The 21850-nt window shown below is 40.1% G+C and overlaps 1 protein-coding gene across 1 annotated transcript; it reads right to left on the reverse strand.

Moving 5' to 3' along the window:
* Positions 1-1219: 1219 nt before the first annotated feature.
* On the reverse strand, positions 1220-21780 carry LOC135339973 (transmembrane protein 209-like). Its single transcript, XM_064536242.1, has 16 exons — positions 21594-21780; positions 21442-21506; positions 21253-21384; positions 14799-14914; positions 14677-14747; positions 14514-14548; positions 14223-14461; positions 14114-14176; positions 10774-10870; positions 10589-10714; positions 10408-10505; positions 10240-10357; positions 4474-4535; positions 1588-1623; positions 1464-1537; positions 1220-1403 (listed from the first exon to the last, which is right to left on the reverse strand). Exons 1-16 carry the CDS (start codon positions 21758-21760, stop codon positions 1346-1348), a joined length of 1557 nt encoding a protein of 518 aa, XP_064392312.1. The 5' UTR covers positions 21761-21780; the 3' UTR covers positions 1220-1345.
* Between the last annotated feature and the right edge of the window lie 70 nt (positions 21781-21850).

Here is a 21850-nt window from a genome sequence, read left to right on the forward strand (position 1 = left end):
CAAAAGGGGCAATGCTTTCTGGATTGTCTCTCTGTGAGGGCTTGGCATAAGTCAGCTGACGCAGGTTTGAAGCAGGTGCATAGTCTTTAGATACCTACCGTCCGCTTGCATTGCACCGGCCCATAGTACTGTTCAACTTCGAGACCTTAACTTCAATTTCAATTTCAACTTCTAGTTTTCAGCAACTCTTTTTTTTGTCTTACTCTTACTCTTCTTATCTTCCCTCAATACTTACTCTTCACTATTTTAATAGAGCTTATACGGTAGGCATAACTCGAGAACGAAGTACTATCGAAGGATTATCAAGGGCGTATGAAGAGAATTCTCTTCATACGCCCTTGGTATTATTTTGCAAATCCACGAATTACATCCAAGAAAACATGACTAGAAGCGTATAGAAACTTTTACTTGCACTTCATTGATCCTTGAGCATGCAGCTGTATACGTAGCAGTCTACACACACATACACACACAACAGGTATACTCCGTATATATACCTTTTTTTTAGTGGGTAAAGTAGTTATACATGAAACACAAGTTAGTAACTCTAAGTAACTTAACAAATCGTAAAGTTGGTACAAACGAGTAGAGTAAGTATGCCCATCCAGCACAGGTGATAGAGTGGGAGACTTGTGTACGAGCCTCGCTTGCACATGCATACCGATGCTATATACATGCATGCACTACTCCTTTCCCAGGCCATAACTCCAATATCACAAGTCTCAGACTCTATAACTCTTCCAAGCGCATGCATGCAGCACATAAGTGCTACAAGAGTCCAGACCTTCCCCTTTGAGAAAAGGTCTGGCCCACAGACTACTTATGGTGCTGGCACTATACTAGTTTACTAAGTACATAGATTAAAGTTTCCCCAATTTTAGCTAATTAGCTGGATGCAAATGATAGTAACTTTGAATTCTTTAGTTTGGGATGTGTGGCTGTGCTTAGTCTCGCGGACCCAGACCCTATATCGGCTGTTGCATGAGACTATAGGCTGCGCTTGATATTTAAAACTAGCCGGCGGATTACAAAAATGTCACATGACATATAACTTGTTAAGCAAGTTGATGTGGATTTTCATTAACTTTCAGGCAATTTTACCTGAGAATATATTTGCGTAAACTTGCCTGAGTGGAGGCCATGGCACAGGCAAGACACGTACACATTGAGGCCACAGGCATGCCTGCAGTAAAACTTGTGTTGTCTTGTGATAATAAACCTTGCTTGGTTCACTAAACATAGCCAACTCTACTTTACAACATTACTTAAGTGCGAATAATAACTACGTAGACATATATGTAGTTTCAACAATTTAGCTTACAAATTAACTAATGCAAAAACAAGTTCATTCTCTCTCTGTTATCCATAGAGCATTAAGTCCAGTTTTATCCAGATGTACGGACCTACATAATTATCAGTAAAAAGATTGATTGCGTTATCAAAGCATAATTATATATACATACCCCAGGGTAGACTTGAAATGTGTCTTTACACAGTAGAGAAAGACAGCGATTGCATTCAACATGTTGTTCCTCCCCTATACCAACAGAAATCAAACTGCCACAACTTAATGTGCAATTTACTTACCTTGGACAATTCAATACGCTTTTCCTTCAGTAAAATCTGTAAATTAAACCACAATGGTTAGATTTTTATGGTACCAAACCTTCACAAGAGAAAGTTCCCAGTGATTATTATGGCAGAGCGTAAGAGCGCATAAAAGAGAGAGAGCGTGTAACTTCCGTCTGCTACAGTACGGGCAGAATCCAAAACCACTACTATAAATAGAACTATGGTCACGTGGGACAACATTCCATCATAGATAGAGTAGAGAGGGATTGGAAACAGAAGTGATGTTTTACAATAAAGTCTACGTGGGACCATCCGTGTATCTCCTCATAACTCCCGCAAAAGCCCGGGAAACTTATTGTGTCCAAAGCATACATCTCAGAGCTACCCCCATTACTGAATCACATGCCCCCTGATAGTAGGTATCAATTGGAAAAGAAGAAAATATAATCTCGATTGTCATGAAGTAGCTAGAGGTACACAGAGCGCTTTTTCATGCTTGTGTTCCTATAGTACCTTTGATATAGCTAAGACTGTGTAACTAAATAGTGTCCTGTGTCCCAAATGGCCTCAAGTATTAGACTTGATGTTTAGCAGCAGAACTGCTCGTGGACTTCTTACAGAGAGCAAAACAATTCTCATGAATTATTTATGTTTATCTCTCATGTTAAAAAGTAAGCATTGATTAAAACCGCGGATGGTACTTCGAGGCTACTTCCGTTTTCAATCCCTCTCTATCTACTCTATCTATGACTCCATGCACATGCAGCAGTGAGCGATTTCAAGAATTGTTCTATTTATAGTAGTGGTTTTGGATTCTGCCGGTATTGTAGCGGATGGTGTAAGTTTACACGCTCTCTCTCTTTTATGTGCTCTTGCTGAGCGTAACAGGTAGTATAGCGCGCAATTTTAGAGGGGCTTAAACTTTTCGCTGATTTCGTGGGTTAGCAATCCTATTATTATACACGAAATTAAGTCCACACAATTTTTTCTTTAATTAGATTTTAGAATTATCTGCTATATCGTGCAAAGATTAAAGGCGTGGCTTCGTAATGCTTTTAGAGGCCATTCCATGAAACATAAGTGCCTCTAAAAGTTTGCGCTATACGGTATAAAGAAAGTATTAAGGTTTGCGGTTTGTGTCTAGTCTGCCGTAATAGATTAAAAATTACAATGCAAAAACAGCTCCTTCAATGATAATGTGAAACTGAATAGTACAATCTAAATTAAATGTGGCAGCCATTCTGAACCAGCTACGGGCTTACATACTCTTTCTGTACGGATCCATTATTTTCTATGCTCATGACCTTTTTTGTAGATACTGGGAACGACTTTGGGGCATGGGGACAGCTATAATTATTCTGTTGCTGAAACCTCCAGGTAAAACGCTATCGATAGCTAAGTAACAGGTGCACAAGGTCCTTGTATACCACACTTCGGTTAGAAGGAGAGAAAGAGAGGTTCAAGTTAGGAAGAGTCACCGTATGGGCCCCTTATGAAATGGAAAGGTATTTGTTGAGACCATGCAGAGCTAGATTGATAGTAGACTTAATTAACATACGTCCACATGCACTTGATTACAGTGGCGAATCCAGGAAAAATGAAAGGGGGGGTCCAAACTAACTAGCGCCCAGCGCAAGTAATGAAAGTCGCTCGCAGCGCGAAATTTTTAGGGTTACGCCCACTTTTCCGGTCACACGTGACTAGGGAAAATCCCATGCTCAGCCAGGGAAGTCCTATAATAGACTTGCGTATAGCAGTCAACTAGCTAGCCTAGGCTAACCTGAACACTCCTTTGGCAGTTGATACATCAAAACAACAGGTACAATCATTGAATCAAATTACAATAGCTACAAAAACTGATAAATAGTTAGCTGGTGTCATTAAGCCTTTTAAAGTTAACTTCAAAAGGGGGGGTCAAGGGACCCCATGGACCCCCCTCTGGATCCGCCACTGGATTAGTAGAACTATACATGCAAATGATTTCGTTGGTCAACAGCGCACTACCACAGCTAAAACACAGTCTAGTTTTGCATCTCTTTTCTCACTCTTGCATACTGCTACTAATAGCTAGCGTTCCAAGATGGATCTAGACTAGTATTTAGATTTTTTTGACACTTTTCCACAATTTTTATCTAACAAGATTATGATCAGCAGAGTAGGTCAGAGCACCATTAATCGTTCTCTCTAGCTCTTACTTGCACTGATAAGCTTTTACATTCTCACCTTTGACCTCAAAGGAATTCTATAAAGGTTTATAATTATCACATGACTGAAGGCGTCATGATAATGCGTGTACAACCTCCTCTGCATGCTACCGAGTGATAAGATTAGTTTCATAGTTGTCTGGGAGGACGGGGGTTCTCAAGCTCCCAAAGCCCCCCACTGTAATACAAATACACACACACACACACACTACTGTATACCTTGCTGCACATGCGCACACTGAGGCATAATTGCATTTACAGCAAAAAGTATTAGTTATTACATGGCTATGTAAGGCGGCCCGAGATCATTATCTCCCATACAAGGGCTAATAAATTGCTTGTGGCACGAATTGCCATGTATTATAACTATTTGTTGCCGTGAAAACCACTTGAAACCAGCATAGAAACCACTTAATTGCTACATAGAAAATAATTTGGTAGTTTTGTTCTGTTTTTGATATAAATTCCCCCACAGGAACCAAAAATGTCTCACTGAGTGTATCACTATAAAAGTAATGTTTTGAAGTATTGACCAGTGCTAGGGTGGAGGGGAGGGTATAAGCTTAGGTCTGAAAAGGTTACTTTGCCCCAGTGCAATAATTATGCCATAATTATAATTATTGGCCCTATACATTATGCCATATTATACTGGCACTGCTATTCCTTCGGTCAAAAGGCAACAATAACTGTAAATTACCTGATAGTCCGGTGGATTCAGGCTTTCTTGATATATGCAAACATCCACCTTCTTCAAACCACCTAGATATGCAAAAAATACAAGATAAATCTTGCATGTGTCATTTGAAAATGAATTCCTTACTCTATACACCCCTCACGCCTTCCTACAGATACACAATTTTTTTTAAAAACCTTGACAAATGAAAGCACTGCGACTACCATACAATCAATATTTTGTCAATAATTATGGAACTGATTCCTTTGCTGAAATAATTTTTAGAGAAAATGGACCTTTACACGCTGCACTAAAGTCTATTTGTGCTGAGGTTGACCTTAATTATAATGTTGTCCACAACTTTGTCATTATTATATCACACTGAAATTCAAAGTTTCATATACCATAATTATTGCAGACTATAGAGCTGATAAGCTTTCAGCTAAAAATTAGCAATTTCCATAATTATGTGGCATACTTGTCAACCACATGAAGCATAAATGAAGCCATAATTGAAATGCATATACCTTACGGGGCAAGTCCGCTACGGTTACGCTCAGATAATTGGACATGAGCTAACATCACGTGACTTTCATAAGACACGTTACCATAGACACAGCACTGAAGTGTACTAGACAAAATTGGAGCGGGTATAGGCATTAAAATGTCTGATGAGAAACTAACAATTAACTTTGCTTGGGCAACTGTGTTGATATCATACATGTGCTGCGACCCTTCAGGTTCAGACCTAGCTTACATAAACATTGTGATCAGACTGCTCAGTGCACAGGTTAGCTATACAACTTAATTCGGAGGCATGACACTTTTGGGACGTGGAATGAATAAACTACATGTATACGTTATAGTGATTGCTCATCACATAGAACTGTTTGCTTATGCTATAGCATAAGCATAAGCAAACAGCTCTACGAGCTAGTTGTTAATTGTTACATGTTGTAAAGCTCACTTTGCATAGTGTCCAAAACAGTGATTGTGCAGGTAAAGTAGAACCTACCTCCCATAATAGACCTTCTCCAGGGGTGGATACTAGAATATTGAAGGGGGGGGGGCTAATCACCCAAAATTTTGCAAAAAAAAACAAACTCGGTACTGTACGTATCAGCAGAGTAGACTACAAGACCCACAAAAACATTTGCAATGTCTGGACAAAAAGCGAAGAAAGAAAGAAGAAAGTGGGTGAGAGCATATACCGTAAGACCTCGATTTAAGGCGACCCTCCAAATATGCGACACCCAGGAGCTTCAGCAATTTTCTGACCTCTAAAAATAGCGACAGCTGCGTTGACAATTATTTTTTAATGTCGCAAATAGAGGTAAATGTAGCCACTCCCTAGCCTCGATTGTAGCCCACTGGAAAATCTGTGTTTTTAAGCGGCCTGAAATCGAGGTAAGTAGACTCCTCCAATTAGATGCGACCCTCTAAATATGCGACACCAGGACTTCAATATAATTTTTCAACCTTCAAAAGAAGCGACCTCTGGCTTCGTAATTATTAAAAAGTGTCGCTTTAAATCGCGGTCTTACAGTAACTTCAATCCGTTATAACGTCATTCACGTATTAGTTAATGTACAGTGTAGAGGGGTTTATGACAGTAAACCTCCGGACTACGAGGGCGCAAGCCCGAGGGAGAGGTGTGGTTTACTGTCATAAACCCCGAGGCACTGTGTATTAACTGATATATGTCACACAGGCCTAGTGAGTGCAGTGGCGTGCAGTACTAGTGCTAGTGAGCAAGGCTCAGCTTGAGCCCTAGCCTTCTCCCAGAGTGTCTCTAAAGCAGCTCCTTCTGCAAGCACACAGCAGAATTTTTGATTAACTAGTCTACAGACTACACCCGACTCCATGTTTTCATTTTGTTTCTCATGCAAGACATTTCGATTCATTCATCTTCATTCATCGAAAACACCATTATTTTTATTTTTGTTACATAAAATTAATTATGCTTGAGGTGCCAATTTATGAGCCATTATTATTTTCCCTTGTAGCCCTCAGGTGCCAATTTATGACAGTTAACCCACATGCTGGTAGGGTGATCGATGTTCGCTTCCTTATAGATTACGTACAGCCATTAATACAGTATATGCACTTTGGGGTGGGACATAATGAATAGACCGTGCATTTTGTGCAAGGTATACAACATTATGAATGTTGAGTTTTAGGCATAATTATACATGCACAGTCCATCCATGCATGTTGACATGGATGGAAGTACAGTCGGTACATCTCTTAATTACAATTCCTAATTGAATGACAATAGAGGTTTTTTTTATGCTAATAATTATGATGTACCTCATGGCAACACTAGCTGTAACATGTCCATGACGTTGTAACGGATTGGAGTTATGCTCTCGCTTTTTTTTCTACGCTTTTTGGTGTTTCCTCCGGCCAATCCTGACAATTTTTTGTGGGTCTTGTTCCCTATGAATTTTTTGGAACAGATCGTAGTTAGTGGGCAACATGTTTTTGTAAATTTGCAGTTAGAAGGTGTTATGTGCAGACGTGATGTTTAATGATCCTTGTGTTCTTCAGATTTTCAGAGACTGCTAGCAGAATTATTAAGCTAATACTGTTTAGCCTCGATTCCAGGCCGCTCTTCGCTCGAGGCTTGTGAAGGAGGCTAATACTGTTTATAATTATTAAAATGTGTCATAATAATACTGTATAATTATAGTACTTCGCATGTACATAAAATTAATAATGATCATACTAGATGCACAGATGAGAATTATATAGGAAGTTATAATAATTAAGGAAGACAATAACTTCGAAGAAATATCCGCTGAGTACAATAACTTGAATGCTTAGAAGACAGATTACATTGCGTGAGGTAGTAAAATTGCGTAGCCTCCAACAAGGCTCGCGGGCTTCTTAGCTACAGATTTAGAATAGATGCTAGTGCTAGATTGATGAAGTAATAATGACATCAGGTATTCACTGTTTCAGATAATAGCCGCGGCTAAAACCGACCCTACTTCGAATGTACTCACTAATTGTGCAGCTCTCCCTCCCCCCAGGAAACACTTTTACTTGTTTGAGGCCTTATGCAGATCTTTCTAAGTCCCCACAAAAATTGATTTCCATACTGGGGGGTTAATTATTATGTGAAAATACACAAAAAATTCTCATTTGTTGGGTAGATAAATAATAGTTAGACACTGTTTAGGAAGTTTCTACATGATTTAGAAGCCCAAAGGGCTGGTTGTAGTATCCCGAACGCAGTGAGGGTTCTACTAGCCCTGAGGACTTCTAAATCATGTGGAGGCTTCCTAAACAGTGTCTAAGCATTTTAGATCATAGCAACCGTGAGTATTTAGCCAATCAGATTTGAATGTTCTTATCTAATCTTTGCTACATGATTTTCTAAGTGAAGTACATGATTTTCTAAGTAAGTACACGATTTCTAAATAAAATACGTGATTTTCTAGAATACTTCCTTGCAGTATTTGTGGCAAACATGATCTAAATATAGTTGTCTAGACACTATCCTTAGCCTCGGGGCTTCGCCCTCGTCCTCGGAGATTTACTGCCATACATTCAGATGTAGTGAACAATAAGTATAACATAATATAATAAATGCTATCTTAAGATAGCATTTATTATATAGCTAAGACTGTCTAGCTAAGCTAATATTATTTTCTCAATGAAGTGTAAGTTCAGCAGTAGTTTTGTTATACTGACAGTACGACAATCGTTTGTCTCCTCAACTGTTCCCAGCCTAGGTTTTCTTTCCACGTTTTCTTTCCATGTTGGAGTAGACAGCCTTGAGTAAAACCGGGCAACACGGATGGTTATTCGAGGTCACTGCTGTTTCCAATCCCTCTCTTCCTTAATCTATGCTGTGAGTCAAACTAGATCTAGCCAAAAGAATCTCATTTTGAATCAATATTACATATCGTGAAAAAAATATCCTAATTGCATGCATGAAGTGCTGAAACATGCCTGAGACTTGCTTGTTTTCAAATGTTATAAATGATGCCATGTCTGTATGAACACTATGAAAACGAATGGTGCAAGCTGCGCTGTGCTAATGCCTCTCGCCATGTTTTGCTTTCGCATTGTCAAAGGTATAGTCTGAAAGAATAGTAAGAGAGAATTTAAGCATAGAAAGTAGTATCTAGCTATAACAATTAAAAAAATGAGAAGAAATTGCATATAATTATCTATCTATAATAAAAGACTTGTGTACATGAATGCATCTATTTCTATTGTTACAGTTGTCATTGTATAATTTAGGGTATCATTGTATAAATACGTACTGTTTTGTGGCTTACCCAGGGCCCTCAAGAAAAAGGAAGCAAATTGATTCTGGGGTTCAAAATAGATTCTCTCACACATGCATGAGGATAAGTGCATGCGCATGCGCATGCATCCACAGGAATAAGGGGTGTGTCTGCAAGAGGTCTAGCTCACAAATGGCCACTACAGCATAGCTATAGCTTTACAGCTCTTTCCTGACCCTTGTAGCTAACAAAGAGCTAGCGCTTTAGTGCAGCTAGGCTAACTTGTAAGTTGAATAGAAACTTTGTGCGAACAGACGATGCTACAAAAGATTCTGAAGAGACTGCAACAGCCTTCACTGTAAGTAAAATTAGCAATAACTGGCTTTAGTTTGAAAATCCACAAATCAAAATCCAAGAGAATGTGATATAGAAGCTGTTAGTTTTCGTCGAATTGCAACCGTTTAGCACATGCGCAAGCAGGCTACTACCGCGTGAGATTCTCTCTGGAGACAGTGGGTGTTGATATAGGTCTAGGTAATGTGTTTCATCTTCTTTTTCGATTATCTGATCGCCTAGGGTCCATTTACGAGATAATCTATTCTTGCCTCTTTGTAGACTCTTTGTAGGCTCCCCAAAATTAATACTAACACAGAAGACTAAAAGGGGATTGATTTTGTATCTCCAGGTGTACGAGTAGTATGTGGTAGACAACATCAATCATCCCTTGTGTGGCTAAGCCTCGAAGCATAAATGTATTAAAGCTTTGAAAAAGTACGGCTGTGGTGCATGGTTAGACAAACAGTAGGCTATAGAATCACGGAGAGTTAGCAAAGAAGCCTGGAGTGTAACAAAATATAGGGCACCTGCATGGGAGTCCCGGACCGTTCGTAGGATCACTAGAAAAGAGGCCCGGAGTATTACAAGTATGTAAGACACCTGATTAGAGTCAGTGAAGAAGCCTGGAGTCTTCTCATGAAAACAACACACGCACGCCGTGGTGCCTCGATCAGGATAATTAGTCATTATAGCACACGAATGATTACTCGAAAAATGAAAGCACCGCGGGTGCTGATGCCTCGGTGGAGGTGTCAAAGCTACATATAACATAAAACTACTATAGCAACAGCTTTTATACACACTTATCATGATGAACATTTTTATAAATTTTGCTGCATGCAGAATCACAGACAAACTCAACGAGTGGGTAATGATCGACCATGACTGTTGTTAAAAACGATTGATAACCCTACAATGACACTGACACTGACACCTTACACTCTGGAATGCACTTCCATTTTATAAACTCTACAAGATGGTAGGAATTAATGCTAAGAATGTACCATATGCGTCCGACAATCTATAAACATTTCTGGGGGGCCTCGCTTACGCATACAGATATATGGCTTGTCCCACCCCCATCTTTCTGAAATGTACACTTTTAGCCACTTTCCACACTTTTTTGGATGGTAATTATATAGATTTATTTATTACATGCATGCGAGGTTTTATGCTACGTACCTTACCAGGTTCATAATTATAATTAACTTACTAGTTTTATCTGGCGCTTTCATAAAATGCCTACTAGAGAATGCTTTTCCATCTGCTGGATATTGAGGATTTGGAGGAAACTGACTATCCATGTAAGTGCAAAACAGGTGCATAACAATCTGAACAGAGAAAGGATAAGAACAAGGATAATTGTGTATAGTTGACTTACTTGTGAGTCGCTAGGTAAACTTTGATTCCATTGCTTCCCTCTCCACGAGCCACCAGAATCCCAGTGAAATGCACTCAGGTTAGTACCCTTTGAGAGTTCTGTATTGATGAAAATTCCTTCAGTAATAAATTATTATGAAGTTGACAACAATTAATTAATGCCTTCGCTGTTAAATCTACACCTTGGGTTCTAGAAACGAGGTAATCTTGTTTGGTGGATAGCTCTAAGTATGGAGCAAGGACGGACAAGGTTGGCACCTGTTGCGCTTTTATTTTTGCAATCTGCTGTAGTTTAGGCAGAGAAACAGCTACAAATACAAAATTGAATGAAACAGTTGATCAAGTAACAACAATACATCACACGTACAGCCTATCATGAGATCTGTGTTTCCCATTTTCTTCAACACTGCATTGACTTTCTCAATTTCTCGTGCTACAGGACAGACAACTCGTTCGGCAAGCCACTGTTGGGGTTAATTAATTTATACGGAGAGCACAAAATCATCAGTATACAGGACAGAGGTCACCAGAAACTACGTAGTATCTACTTAATTTGTTAGCAGAAGGTCTCCGACTCCCTGAAAACTTTCTTACCACCAGTAAGATCCCAGTACTAATAATTATATATAAACCGTAATTTCCAAGTTTGAAAATGCAAAGTGCCACCATTATAGTGAAACCTATTATAACGGACTCTCTAAATAGCGGACCCTTCTGTTATAGCGGACAGTATGCCTTGTACCAACTGTTTTACTATCTAACTAGTCTCTAAAGTCCAGACAATTAACGGACAAGTCGCCTGCACATTGAAAGATTTTGGGGCTTATGCCCCACACTCCAACCCAATAACTCCTTTTATAGGCTACTACCTTTTCCACTAGTTGTGGGAAGAAAACCTAAGAATTTACTATGAATCACTAAAATTCCACTCAAAACACATGTATTTTATTAGGGAAAACTTGACTGAATTTGTATGTTGTAAAATGAACTGTAAAACGAATACTGTATAGTGCGAAATTTTTGCGGATTTCGTGGGTTAGCAACCCCTACATGAAAATTAAGTAAGTCCACAAAAAATTTTCTTTAATTAGAATTACCTGCTATACCGTGCAAAGATTTAAAGGCGTGGCTTCCGGTAAGCAGCCGTTCCGCGAACATTGTGCAACGAAATGCTTTTAGAGGCAAATCCACGAAATATAAACGCCTCGAAAATTTCGCGCTATACGGTAGTATGATATAGATCCAGTTAGGGTTGCCTGCTTGCTCAGTTTCTAGCCTCAGCTCCCATCACAGAGACATTCGGTTACTAGGTGGGGCTCGAAAATGACTGCATTATAGGTGCATTCTCGAATATATTAAGCGTATATGTAGAGCACTCTGCTATTGACCATGAGCGTATGCTAATAATCCAGTTTCTACGGTATAATTATATGTAGGATGTGCAGCCAATTAATTTTGGTTGCTGAGTCAATGAAAGCACCGCGGGTGCTGATGCCTCGGTGAAGGTGCCAAAGCTACATAACATAAAACTACTAATAGCTAGCTTTTATACACACATTCATGATTGATTATAACTATCATGATGAATTTTGCTGCATGCAATCAACCGAATAGTGGGTAATGACCGACCATGATTGTTGTTAAAAACGATCGATGCCAAAAGTTCAAGTCTAAAATTAATGGCTGCAAGTCAGCGCAGAGCCTTGCAGCTCTCTGCTCACTCTTGCAGCTACCAATAGCTAGCGTTCTAGTGCAGAGCTAACTACTAAGTAGAGTAGTAACACTCGGTGAACAAGTTTTGCTACGGACTCTTCTGAAAAGGCTGCAATAGCATTCCAAGTAAGCAAAACTGGGCATAACTCGAGAACGAAGCATTATTTTGCAAATCCACGAATTAAAATCCAAGTAAACATGACTAGAAGCCTATAGAAACTCTTACTTGCACTTGATTCATCCTTGAGCAGCTGTAGCGGTCTACACACACACACACACACAGACACACAGACACACAGACACACAAACACACTACCGTATACCTCGCTTGCGCATGCGCACCGAGGCATAATGAAAGCACCGCGGGTGCTGATGCCTCGGTGGAGGTGCCATTAAGCTACATAACATAAAGCTACTAATAGCTAGCTTTTATACACACATTGATTATGATTATCATGATGAACATTTTTAATTTTGTTGCATGCAGAATCCAGAAGCACTGGGAAACCCAAGGAGTGGGTAATGATCAACAATGATTGTTGTTAAAAACGATCTATGCCAAAAGTTCAAGTCTAAAATTAATGGCAAGTCAGCAGAGCCTTGCAGCTCTCTTCTCACTCTTGCAGCTACCAATAGCTAGCGTTCTAGTGCAGAGCTAACTACTAAGTAGAGTAGCAACACTCGGTGAACAAGTTTTGCTACGGATTCTTCTGAAAAGGCTGCAATGGCAATCCAAGTAAGCAAATCTAGGTATAACTCGAGAACGAAGCTTTATTTTGCAAATCCACGAATACGAAAACATGACTAGAAGCCTATAGAAACTCTTATTTGCACTTCATTTATCCTTGAGCAGCTGTAACAGTCTACACGCACGCACGCACGCACGCACGCACACACGCACATACAGTACTGTATGCCTCGCTTGCGCATGCGCACTGAGGCATAATAAAATCGTAACATTACTGCAAGATTTTCGTAAGTCTAGGTGTGTTACTCCTAGGTTGCTGAAAAACACTGGCTATTTTCGTCAGTAATCGTATGATGTACGTGCTATTAGTGACTAGAGAATTACAGCAATTAGTCCCGTATCACATATACGGCTACTCAAAGCTATCTTGCCTAGCTTCTTTCATGAACTAGACTCTAATTAATAAATGTATGCATGGTCTGGCTGCAAGAAATAGATGACTGGCTTGGTGTGCCAGATGCTCATGTGGTATCGATCATCACTATGTACGAGGTCGTGTACCTGGGTGAGTTCGATCTGACAAGTAGAAATGTTTTCACCTTGGATGGTGACACGCTCACTGTCAACATCACTGGAGTGGAAGAGCTTGCAGCGGGGAAGGATTAGCTGGTACGCCCAGTGGTCACGCCCAGCTAGTGAAGGATCACTTCAGCTGCAAATATTTGTGTACTCGAATAAAGGTCGAGTGTTAGCTAGCTAGCCAACGTGGAATTTTTCAAGCTTCTTATGTCTTTTACTCCACAACGAGGCTTGCTTTAACATCAAAGTCTGCCACTATTAACAATAACTTGATTGTTGTGTGACGGCTATCTATGCTGTAAACGCAGTACTATGGTATCCAGTTAAGTATAGACTCAGATGCCACAAAAAAACAAACCAACGGACTACTATACCTGCTGGCCCCGGCACGACCTCAGGTACATAATTATCTTGCCATCATTATTAGCCCTTTGATGAGAAGACAGGCTTTGATTCACTGCCACCACAGCCTCTCTTATTGGTGCCATGCAATCTCGCGTGCAATATTATGTCTCGCTAAAATTAATAATGAATATATCACCGTAACGCGCCTAGATTCAACCACGCCCATCATTTCCAATCCCTTTCTCTTCCTTAATCTACATGGTTAGACCAGCGCTACACACGTAAAATGCGTTATTACAGTAGGTTATAGCTTCGTTATAATGTTTAATATTCTGCTAACCTGTACTGTACATGTCCAAAACTAGTTGGTAGCACACCTTACCTTTCTACAACGATCATTCCAAAAACTCAACTCGTCCCTTGAAATTCCGAGTTTGCTCAGGGCCTGAAAATACTTAATGTAATGTGTATAGTGTAATTATTATACTCACTATTCTGCTGTCAGAGCTTAAAAGAGAATCACCCTCCGTAAGACAAGAAGGCAGGGACCTGGTCGAGAGGTGATATTTCCGTGGAGTGGGAGCAAAGTCAGAGCCATACTGATCACATGAAAGTGGTGAACCCGTTACATTCGGGCTACTTGAGAGAACCTTATGTTCCCTATCTTGCTCACACTTTAGAAATGTTTCCAGTGTAGTACAGTCAGAGATTTTCATTTTGTCATTATCACCTTCGGACGCAAATAGATACATACATACTATTGTTGTAAAAAAAATACTTACATGGTGAGCCCTTTGCAAAGCTATGGGAGTACCAACTGTAAACAAAAAGGCACACACATAAGAGTGCATGAAGATGTAAGTACCAAGACGCACACAACACAGGATGATGCAATTATGTACCTCATACTCATGTATGATTTATAGCACCTAGAAATTCACGCACCTAGACGGAGTAGGAGTGCGGCTTGCACTGACTGATCCAGAAGTAGCTCGATGTGGTGAGTGTGGAGAATTCTATAGGATGAGTTATAATTATTGAAACAGTACCCAACTTGATCAACATACTGTGGGTGTGAGGAAATGCAGTGGCGGATTGCTGTTGGCATGTTGGCTTGAGACTGGTTCAGAAGAAAGTTGAGGACCAAATGGGGCCGGATAGGAGATTGAAATGTAACCATATGCTAGGTCAAAATAAAATTGATACATGCGTAAAATAGCCCACAACATTCAGGGGTTTTTATAAAGTAATTTGTCTACATGAGCCCCTATAAACTCATTATGATACTAAAGGTATATTGATTACAAGCAGGCCTTCATACAAAACAAATGAAAACATGCTGCCTCGGTGGAGGTGTCAAAGTTACATAACATAAAGCTACCAATAGTTTTATAATTATACACACATTATAATTATCAAGCCGAATGAACATTTATTGCAGTAATTAATTTACTGCAGGCAGACTCAAAGAAGGGGTAATGATCGACCATAATTGTTGTTAAAAACGATTGATGCAGTTCAAGTCTAAAATTAATGGCTGCATCAGGAAAGCCTTGCATGCAGCTTCCTTCTTTCTCTTGCAGCTACCAATAGCTAGCGCGTTCTAGTGCAAAGCTAACTACAAAGTAGAGTAGCAACACTTGGTGAACAAGTTTTGCTACGCACTCTTCTAAAAAGACTGCAATGGCATTCCAAGTAAGCAAAACTCCAGAATGAAGCAATATTTTGCAAATTTACGAATTAAAATCCAAGAAAACATGACTATAGAAGCCTATAGAAACTCTTACTTGCACTTCATTGATCCTTGAGCATCTGTAGCAGTATACACACACAGACACACTACCATATAACTGGCTTGCGCATGCGCACCGAGGCATAAAAATTGACAGAGAGGGCCAAAGTCACATTTCAGAAATATGGGGGGGGGGAGGGGGGCCAGCCGGATATCCGTGTGCTCAGGCACACGGCCATCTAGGGGGGTCTGGGGGCATGCATGCTCCCTCAAGAAATAGACGGTCTGATATCGCATCTGGTGCATTCTTACCGAGGTGTCATCAGTGTTATATAGGGTTTATATACCGTATAGCGCGAAATTTTCGAGGCACTTATATTTCGTGGATTGGCCTCTAAAAACCATTTCGTTGCACAATGTTCGCGGAATGACTGCTTACCGGAAGCCACGCCTTTAAATCTTTGCATGATAGCAGGTAATTCTAATTAAAGAACACTTTTTGTGGACTTAATTTTCGTGTAGAATTCTAACCCACGAAATCCACGAAAATTAAGCCCCTCGAAAATTTCGCGCTATACGGTATATAATAATAATATAGAATTGCAAAACACATTTTGTATAAAATTGCGAGCGGCGACAATAATATTTTCAAAATATTTTCAAGTGCCTACATGTAGGTGCTAAAAAAATTTAATGGGTACTATAATATGAGTCAGCTTAGATAGCTGTGTCTATTATAATTATTATCGCATGTTGTCCTAGCTATATATTCACTGGGATTCGTACAGTGATTAATCGCGTATCAGTAAATGCACGTCGTCATTAACGACGTGCAATTACTGCCTTGACGACTGCACGTTCGAATAACGGCCGCGGCTATTTTTTAACGACTGCAAGTTCGAATAACGGCCGCAGCATCTTTTTTTTTTTACTGAAACTGCAGCTAAAAATGAAAACAATTTCAGCACTGATGGATTCACCAAACCTCCCGGCTATTAGTTAACTCCAGACAAAGGCTTCTCCCTTGTAGTACTAGGAGCTAAAAGGAACAATTTCATCACTGCTAATTTCTTCTTTTTTCAACTCTTTTATATTGCGAGTTGCTCAACTCCACCCGTCACGTGTTGAAATAATGCAGCTCCACCAGAAGCACCAAAAAGGATGCAAACAAGATGGCTTGGTGTTGGTTGATATTGGCATGGTTCAAGTAATCATGAGGACCAACACTATAATACTACTACTTCTCCTTCAGTTGTTGCAACTCATTATAGGACAGTTTTTCTAAATTGTTGCTACTTTATACTTTATAACAACCCAAGTACACTACCCATCTTGTTTTGGCGTTTGAGCTAGCCAACACTATATTTTCCGCCATTAAAAAAGTTGTTTGTACTTTTCCCTGATTTGTAGGCACTTTAGTCGGGCTAGATCGAATAGCAGCAGTAGGTGCATGGCACATAGGTCACCTCTATCTACATAAAACTTGCTACTGCGCTACTGAATTTCTATTTGCATTCTTTGCTGTGTCCGTCACGGTATCACCAGTTCTTGTATGAATATTTTATGCCTCGGTGCGCATGCGCAAGCGAGGTATGCGGTAGTGTGTGTCTGTCTGTGTAGACTGCTACAGCTGCTCAAGAATCAATCAAGTGCAAGTAAGAGTTTCTAGTAATGTTTTCTTGGATTTTAATTCATGGATTTGCAAACTAATGCTTCATTCTCGAGTTATGCCTAGTTTTGATCACTTGGAATGATCGACATTGCGGCCTTTTCAGAAGAATGCGTAGAAAAACTTGTTCACCGAGTGTTGCTACTCTACTTAGTAGTTAGCTCTGCACTAGAACGCTAGCTATTGGTAGCTGTAAGAGTGAGAAGAGAGCTGCAAGGCGCTGCAGATGCAGTGATTTTGAAATGTTGGCATCAATCGTTTTTAACAACTAGAGCACTAAAGTGCAGGCTGGTGACATGATAATAAAGAAACCAGAAGAGTGATAATGCAGTGCATGCATGTAGTATGTATGAGCAACTCAAAAGCAATAAAACTAAACCAGACTGGAGGCATGCTGAAACTTTGAGTGCTAGTGGTACATGGTGTGCATGTCACATTAGACATGTACTGTAGACTAGGCTGGGATCACAGCAAAGAAGCCTGGAGTGTTAGACTTAGAGAGGTATGGCTCCTTCCAGGCTGGAGTATAGGATCCAGAATCAGCCAACAACCAACAATTTTAGCTTTCTACTATAATTATATCAATTGTTCCTGGTACGGATCACTTCAGCTGCAACTAGATCTACGTAATCAAGGCCACGTGTAGCTAGTTATATAGCTGCTTCAAGCTTCTTAGCTTTTGTTCGACAATGAAGCTTTAACATCAAAATCTGCCACTATTTAAATCAAGATATTGTTGTGTGAAGGCTATCCATGCTATTAGCATTTAGCTACATGATGTCATTGCTGAGCATTCTCAGTAGGAAGCAGGGTATAGTAGGAAACGAGTGCTGCAAGCTGCACTGTGCTAATGCCTCTCGCCATATGCTTTGCTTTGCTCAAAAACTACGTTATAGTTATAACACGGGCACGAGGGATGTATGGCATATATTGCACTGAAGCACGAGGGCGTAAGCCCCGAGGGCTGAGTGCAATATATGCCATGCATCCCGAGTGCAATATATGCCATGCATCCCGAGTGCATGTGTTATAACTAGTTTATATCCCGAGGGCATAGCAACATAACACTATCCTAGTAACACAATATAAACTGCACAAAAAGATGATAGAGACAACTCTAGACACAGCTCCATATCTTCTCTCTTCTAGACGCCAGTATCTGCAGCGTATAAGATTGACATGACCGACGAATGGCTTGACACAACATTTTTGGAGTCCCAACGCTGAAACCACTGCAAAACAGCCCCACCCCACTACTGCTGCAAAGAAAGAAACAGCCCCGCCTCACCACTTACTGCTGCGAAGAAACAGCCCCACCCCAACTCAGTGTAACTTCTGCTCAAACAGCCCTCCACGGTGGTCTATCCTCGGCATCACAACCAAGCCAAGAAGCTCGCCTCTACACTGCTGCAAAACAGCTCAAGCCCCCAGCGCAGCAAAAAGAGCCGCTTCTAGTGCTATGGTGAAACAGAATTGACATGCATCACGAGGTCGAGAACTAGAGGTCTAGGAACACAGAATCTTCCACAAAATGAACCTTGGACAATTTTAAAGCCTGCGTGGTGGTTGCAAAGAAGAAGCTCCAGTCCAGCAGTGCTGCATGGCTGGACTTACTTTGATACTCATGATATTATGTCTAATGCCAGAGGGGCATTTTGTGGTTATGCATTATGACTTTCAGCAGTGCATTATGCTGCATATTGCACTTGGCAACAACGTAGCAACGGGATATAATAGTTATATAGACCGAATCCAAGGTCTCTATGGGATTATGAGACCCCGAGGGCCTCATAATCCCATAGTGACTGTTGGACGAGGCCTATAACTGATTTAGAATGGTGCTAAGCAAGCTAGGCTGTATCAACACAAAGAAGACTTTGCAACCAAGAGTTTCTACAAGCCTCAATCAACGTTAAAGCTTCGCTCTGGCTAGGTCTTCATAAAATAACGCACATTGAAGGCCATTTCTGTCTCTTGAGAATCATGCATAGCAAAAACTGCTAATAGAAAGTTGCTATACTACTTAGTAATTAGCTCTACACTAGAGCACTAGCTATTGTTAGCTGCAGTAAGATAAAAGCTGCAAATTAAGCTGCACTGCAGAACACAAATCGCACTGCATCATCGTATCGTTACAATGACTTCAACATAAATTTCCATCTAGGCAAGTACATAATTATAATGAACCTCTGTAGAAGACCTCTGCCGACGTCTGAGTGAAATAAGGGACCTCTCAGTAACCAATCAGATAGCACCATTTGTGACAAGCATTAATTTTTCTAGGTAATTATAGTTTACTTTGTGCATAATATCTGTTACGTACGTTATTACGTTGATTGCAATTGTTGACAATGAATGAATTGGTTCCACATAATTATAGTCATTATAGGATCGATCGAGAGCTAGGACTTTAACGAACAAATACTTATCTGATATGGGTTGATGGATGATCTTCAAGGATAGAAGCAACTGCATGTTATTGTAGATGTACAATGTAAAAGTTTAGGTTATGGTAAACCGTTTGCTCATTAATTATGCCTGAAGGCGTAACCGTATGAGGGATACGGTAAAGCTGACTGTGTGTATGTATTCCAGCTGTAACTGCTCAACAGTTGCAATGCGACGAAAACTAACTAGCCAGGTTCTCTTGGATTTTGATTCGTGGATTAGCAAACTAAATTCTTTCTCGAGTTATGGCTAGTTTGAAGGCTGTTGCAGTCTCTGACTCACATTGAAGGTTGTTGCAGTCTCTTTCGTCGTAGCATAATTTGTTCGCTATTCAACTTATTAGTTAGCCTTGCACTGAAGCGCTAGCTTTTTATTAGCTACAAGAGTAAAGAAAGAAATTAATTTTGTGAACTTGACCTCTTGCAGACACACCCCTTACTCCTATGGATCTAATGCGAATGCGCGCTCATCCCCACGTGTGAGACAATCCCAGATCCTGGCAGAATCAATTTTTATCTTTCTTCCTGAGGTGCCACAAAACACTACGATGATACCGTACATGTAGATAGATACAATTATAATACACTTTCTTTGTATGAAATTCAAAAGCAAATTTTAATATAATATTCATTATAGATATTCCCCCTACTATAACACTCTAACGTACTACTACCGTATAGCGTGTATATATTTCGAGGGTATAAATATTTGCGGTTATCGCTGATCAAGCATGTGCCGCGAACATTATACCCACGAATTTAATATTGCATGCATGCATGCTGCAGAAAGGCTGCTATTCTGACCTTTCTAACAGTCAATCTGCTAAAGTTTATACCCTCGAAATATACCTGCTATACGGTATAACACTCTAATACTTTTTGAGCAAAAGGCGAGAGGCATTAGCACAGCGCAGCTTGCAACACTCGTTATTCATGAGCTAGATCTAGTGATCTTGAGCAGCTAGAATGAGATGAAAGTCGAAACGCAGTAGTCGTTTCATGGCTCGAATAAATATTTTTTACTTAGGTACAGTCTACTGTAATTAATGAGCCTGCTCACCTGGATGCCATAGCTCTGCGTTTACAGCATGGACCAGTCTCTATAAGTTTGTTGCTACTCTTCTAGATCTATTTATTTATGCCAACGGGAACAGCTAGCGGAGGGTTAGCACTTCAGTGCTCCAGTTTAGCCTTTACTGTTTGTACCTCTCATATATTTCATTATGTAAATTGCATGTACTGATGTAATTATGTATGTGCATAAGGATCGGTCTGTCACCCCACTCCACCAGTGAAAATTGCTAGATTAGCCAGCACCCAGCGAAAAAGTACATGTGAACGTTGTAACGCATTGGAGTTATAATGCTTTCGTCTGATTTCTGCTTTTTGGTGTTTCCTTCGGCCAATCTTAGCACATAAAAAAATAATTGTCAACGCAGCAGTCACTACTTTTAGAGGTCAGAACATTTCCTAAGATCGAGGGTGTCGCATATTTGGAGGGTCGCTTTATCGAATAAGTACGGTAGTTGTTTAGGTCTTAGCTCGGTATACGTATGAGCATGCGCAATGAAATCCAATTTAGAAAGACCTTCTAACATATCTTGGTTGCTCTTCGGACTGACAACTTCGAAGACTATATAGATTCATAAATAATTACACAGCTTAAAAGAAACCTTTTTCTTTGATTCCAAGTAATTTCTTCTGAATAGATGTCAGCCTGACAGTATCCTTTGTCAGCAGGGCAGTGACAACTAGCACACCAGAATATAGAAGATGAAAAAGCAGCAGTGACAGAACCAGCAATTCTGCAGGAGAATATTATGAACATAATTACTATGGAAGCATTTCAAGAAAGGATGTACCGAAAGTGGAGAATATGAAATGATACACTTCTGTGAAGAATAAGCGTGCCAAAACCAGAAAATACCTGCAACGTAGAGTAAAGAGAGCAATTGATTTGCAATTTGACCAAGTTGCACACGTACACAATCAAAGTGTCACTTCAAAAACTTACCAATCGACAGATACAACGATCACTGTAAGAAGGATTCCCAGGACATTCTTCATTGCCTTCCCAGCCAAAATTTGCTTTTTCTTCTTTGCTAGAGTAAAAGACACGACTGGACTCCGCACAGGACCCAATTTCCTCTTAGTAGCCATGATCGATCGATCATCGATCATAAAATGATGTAGATCTCTCGTACAGCCTCTATTACAGGCCGCACTAGCTCTGTGTTAGCCTCGAGACCAGGCCCATTAAAATACGTCCTG

The sequence above is a fragment of the Halichondria panicea genome, chromosome 8, assembly GCF_963675165.1.
Source record: "Halichondria panicea chromosome 8, odHalPani1.1, whole genome shotgun sequence".
Classification (NCBI taxonomy): Eukaryota; Metazoa; Porifera; class Demospongiae; order Suberitida; family Halichondriidae; genus Halichondria; species Halichondria panicea.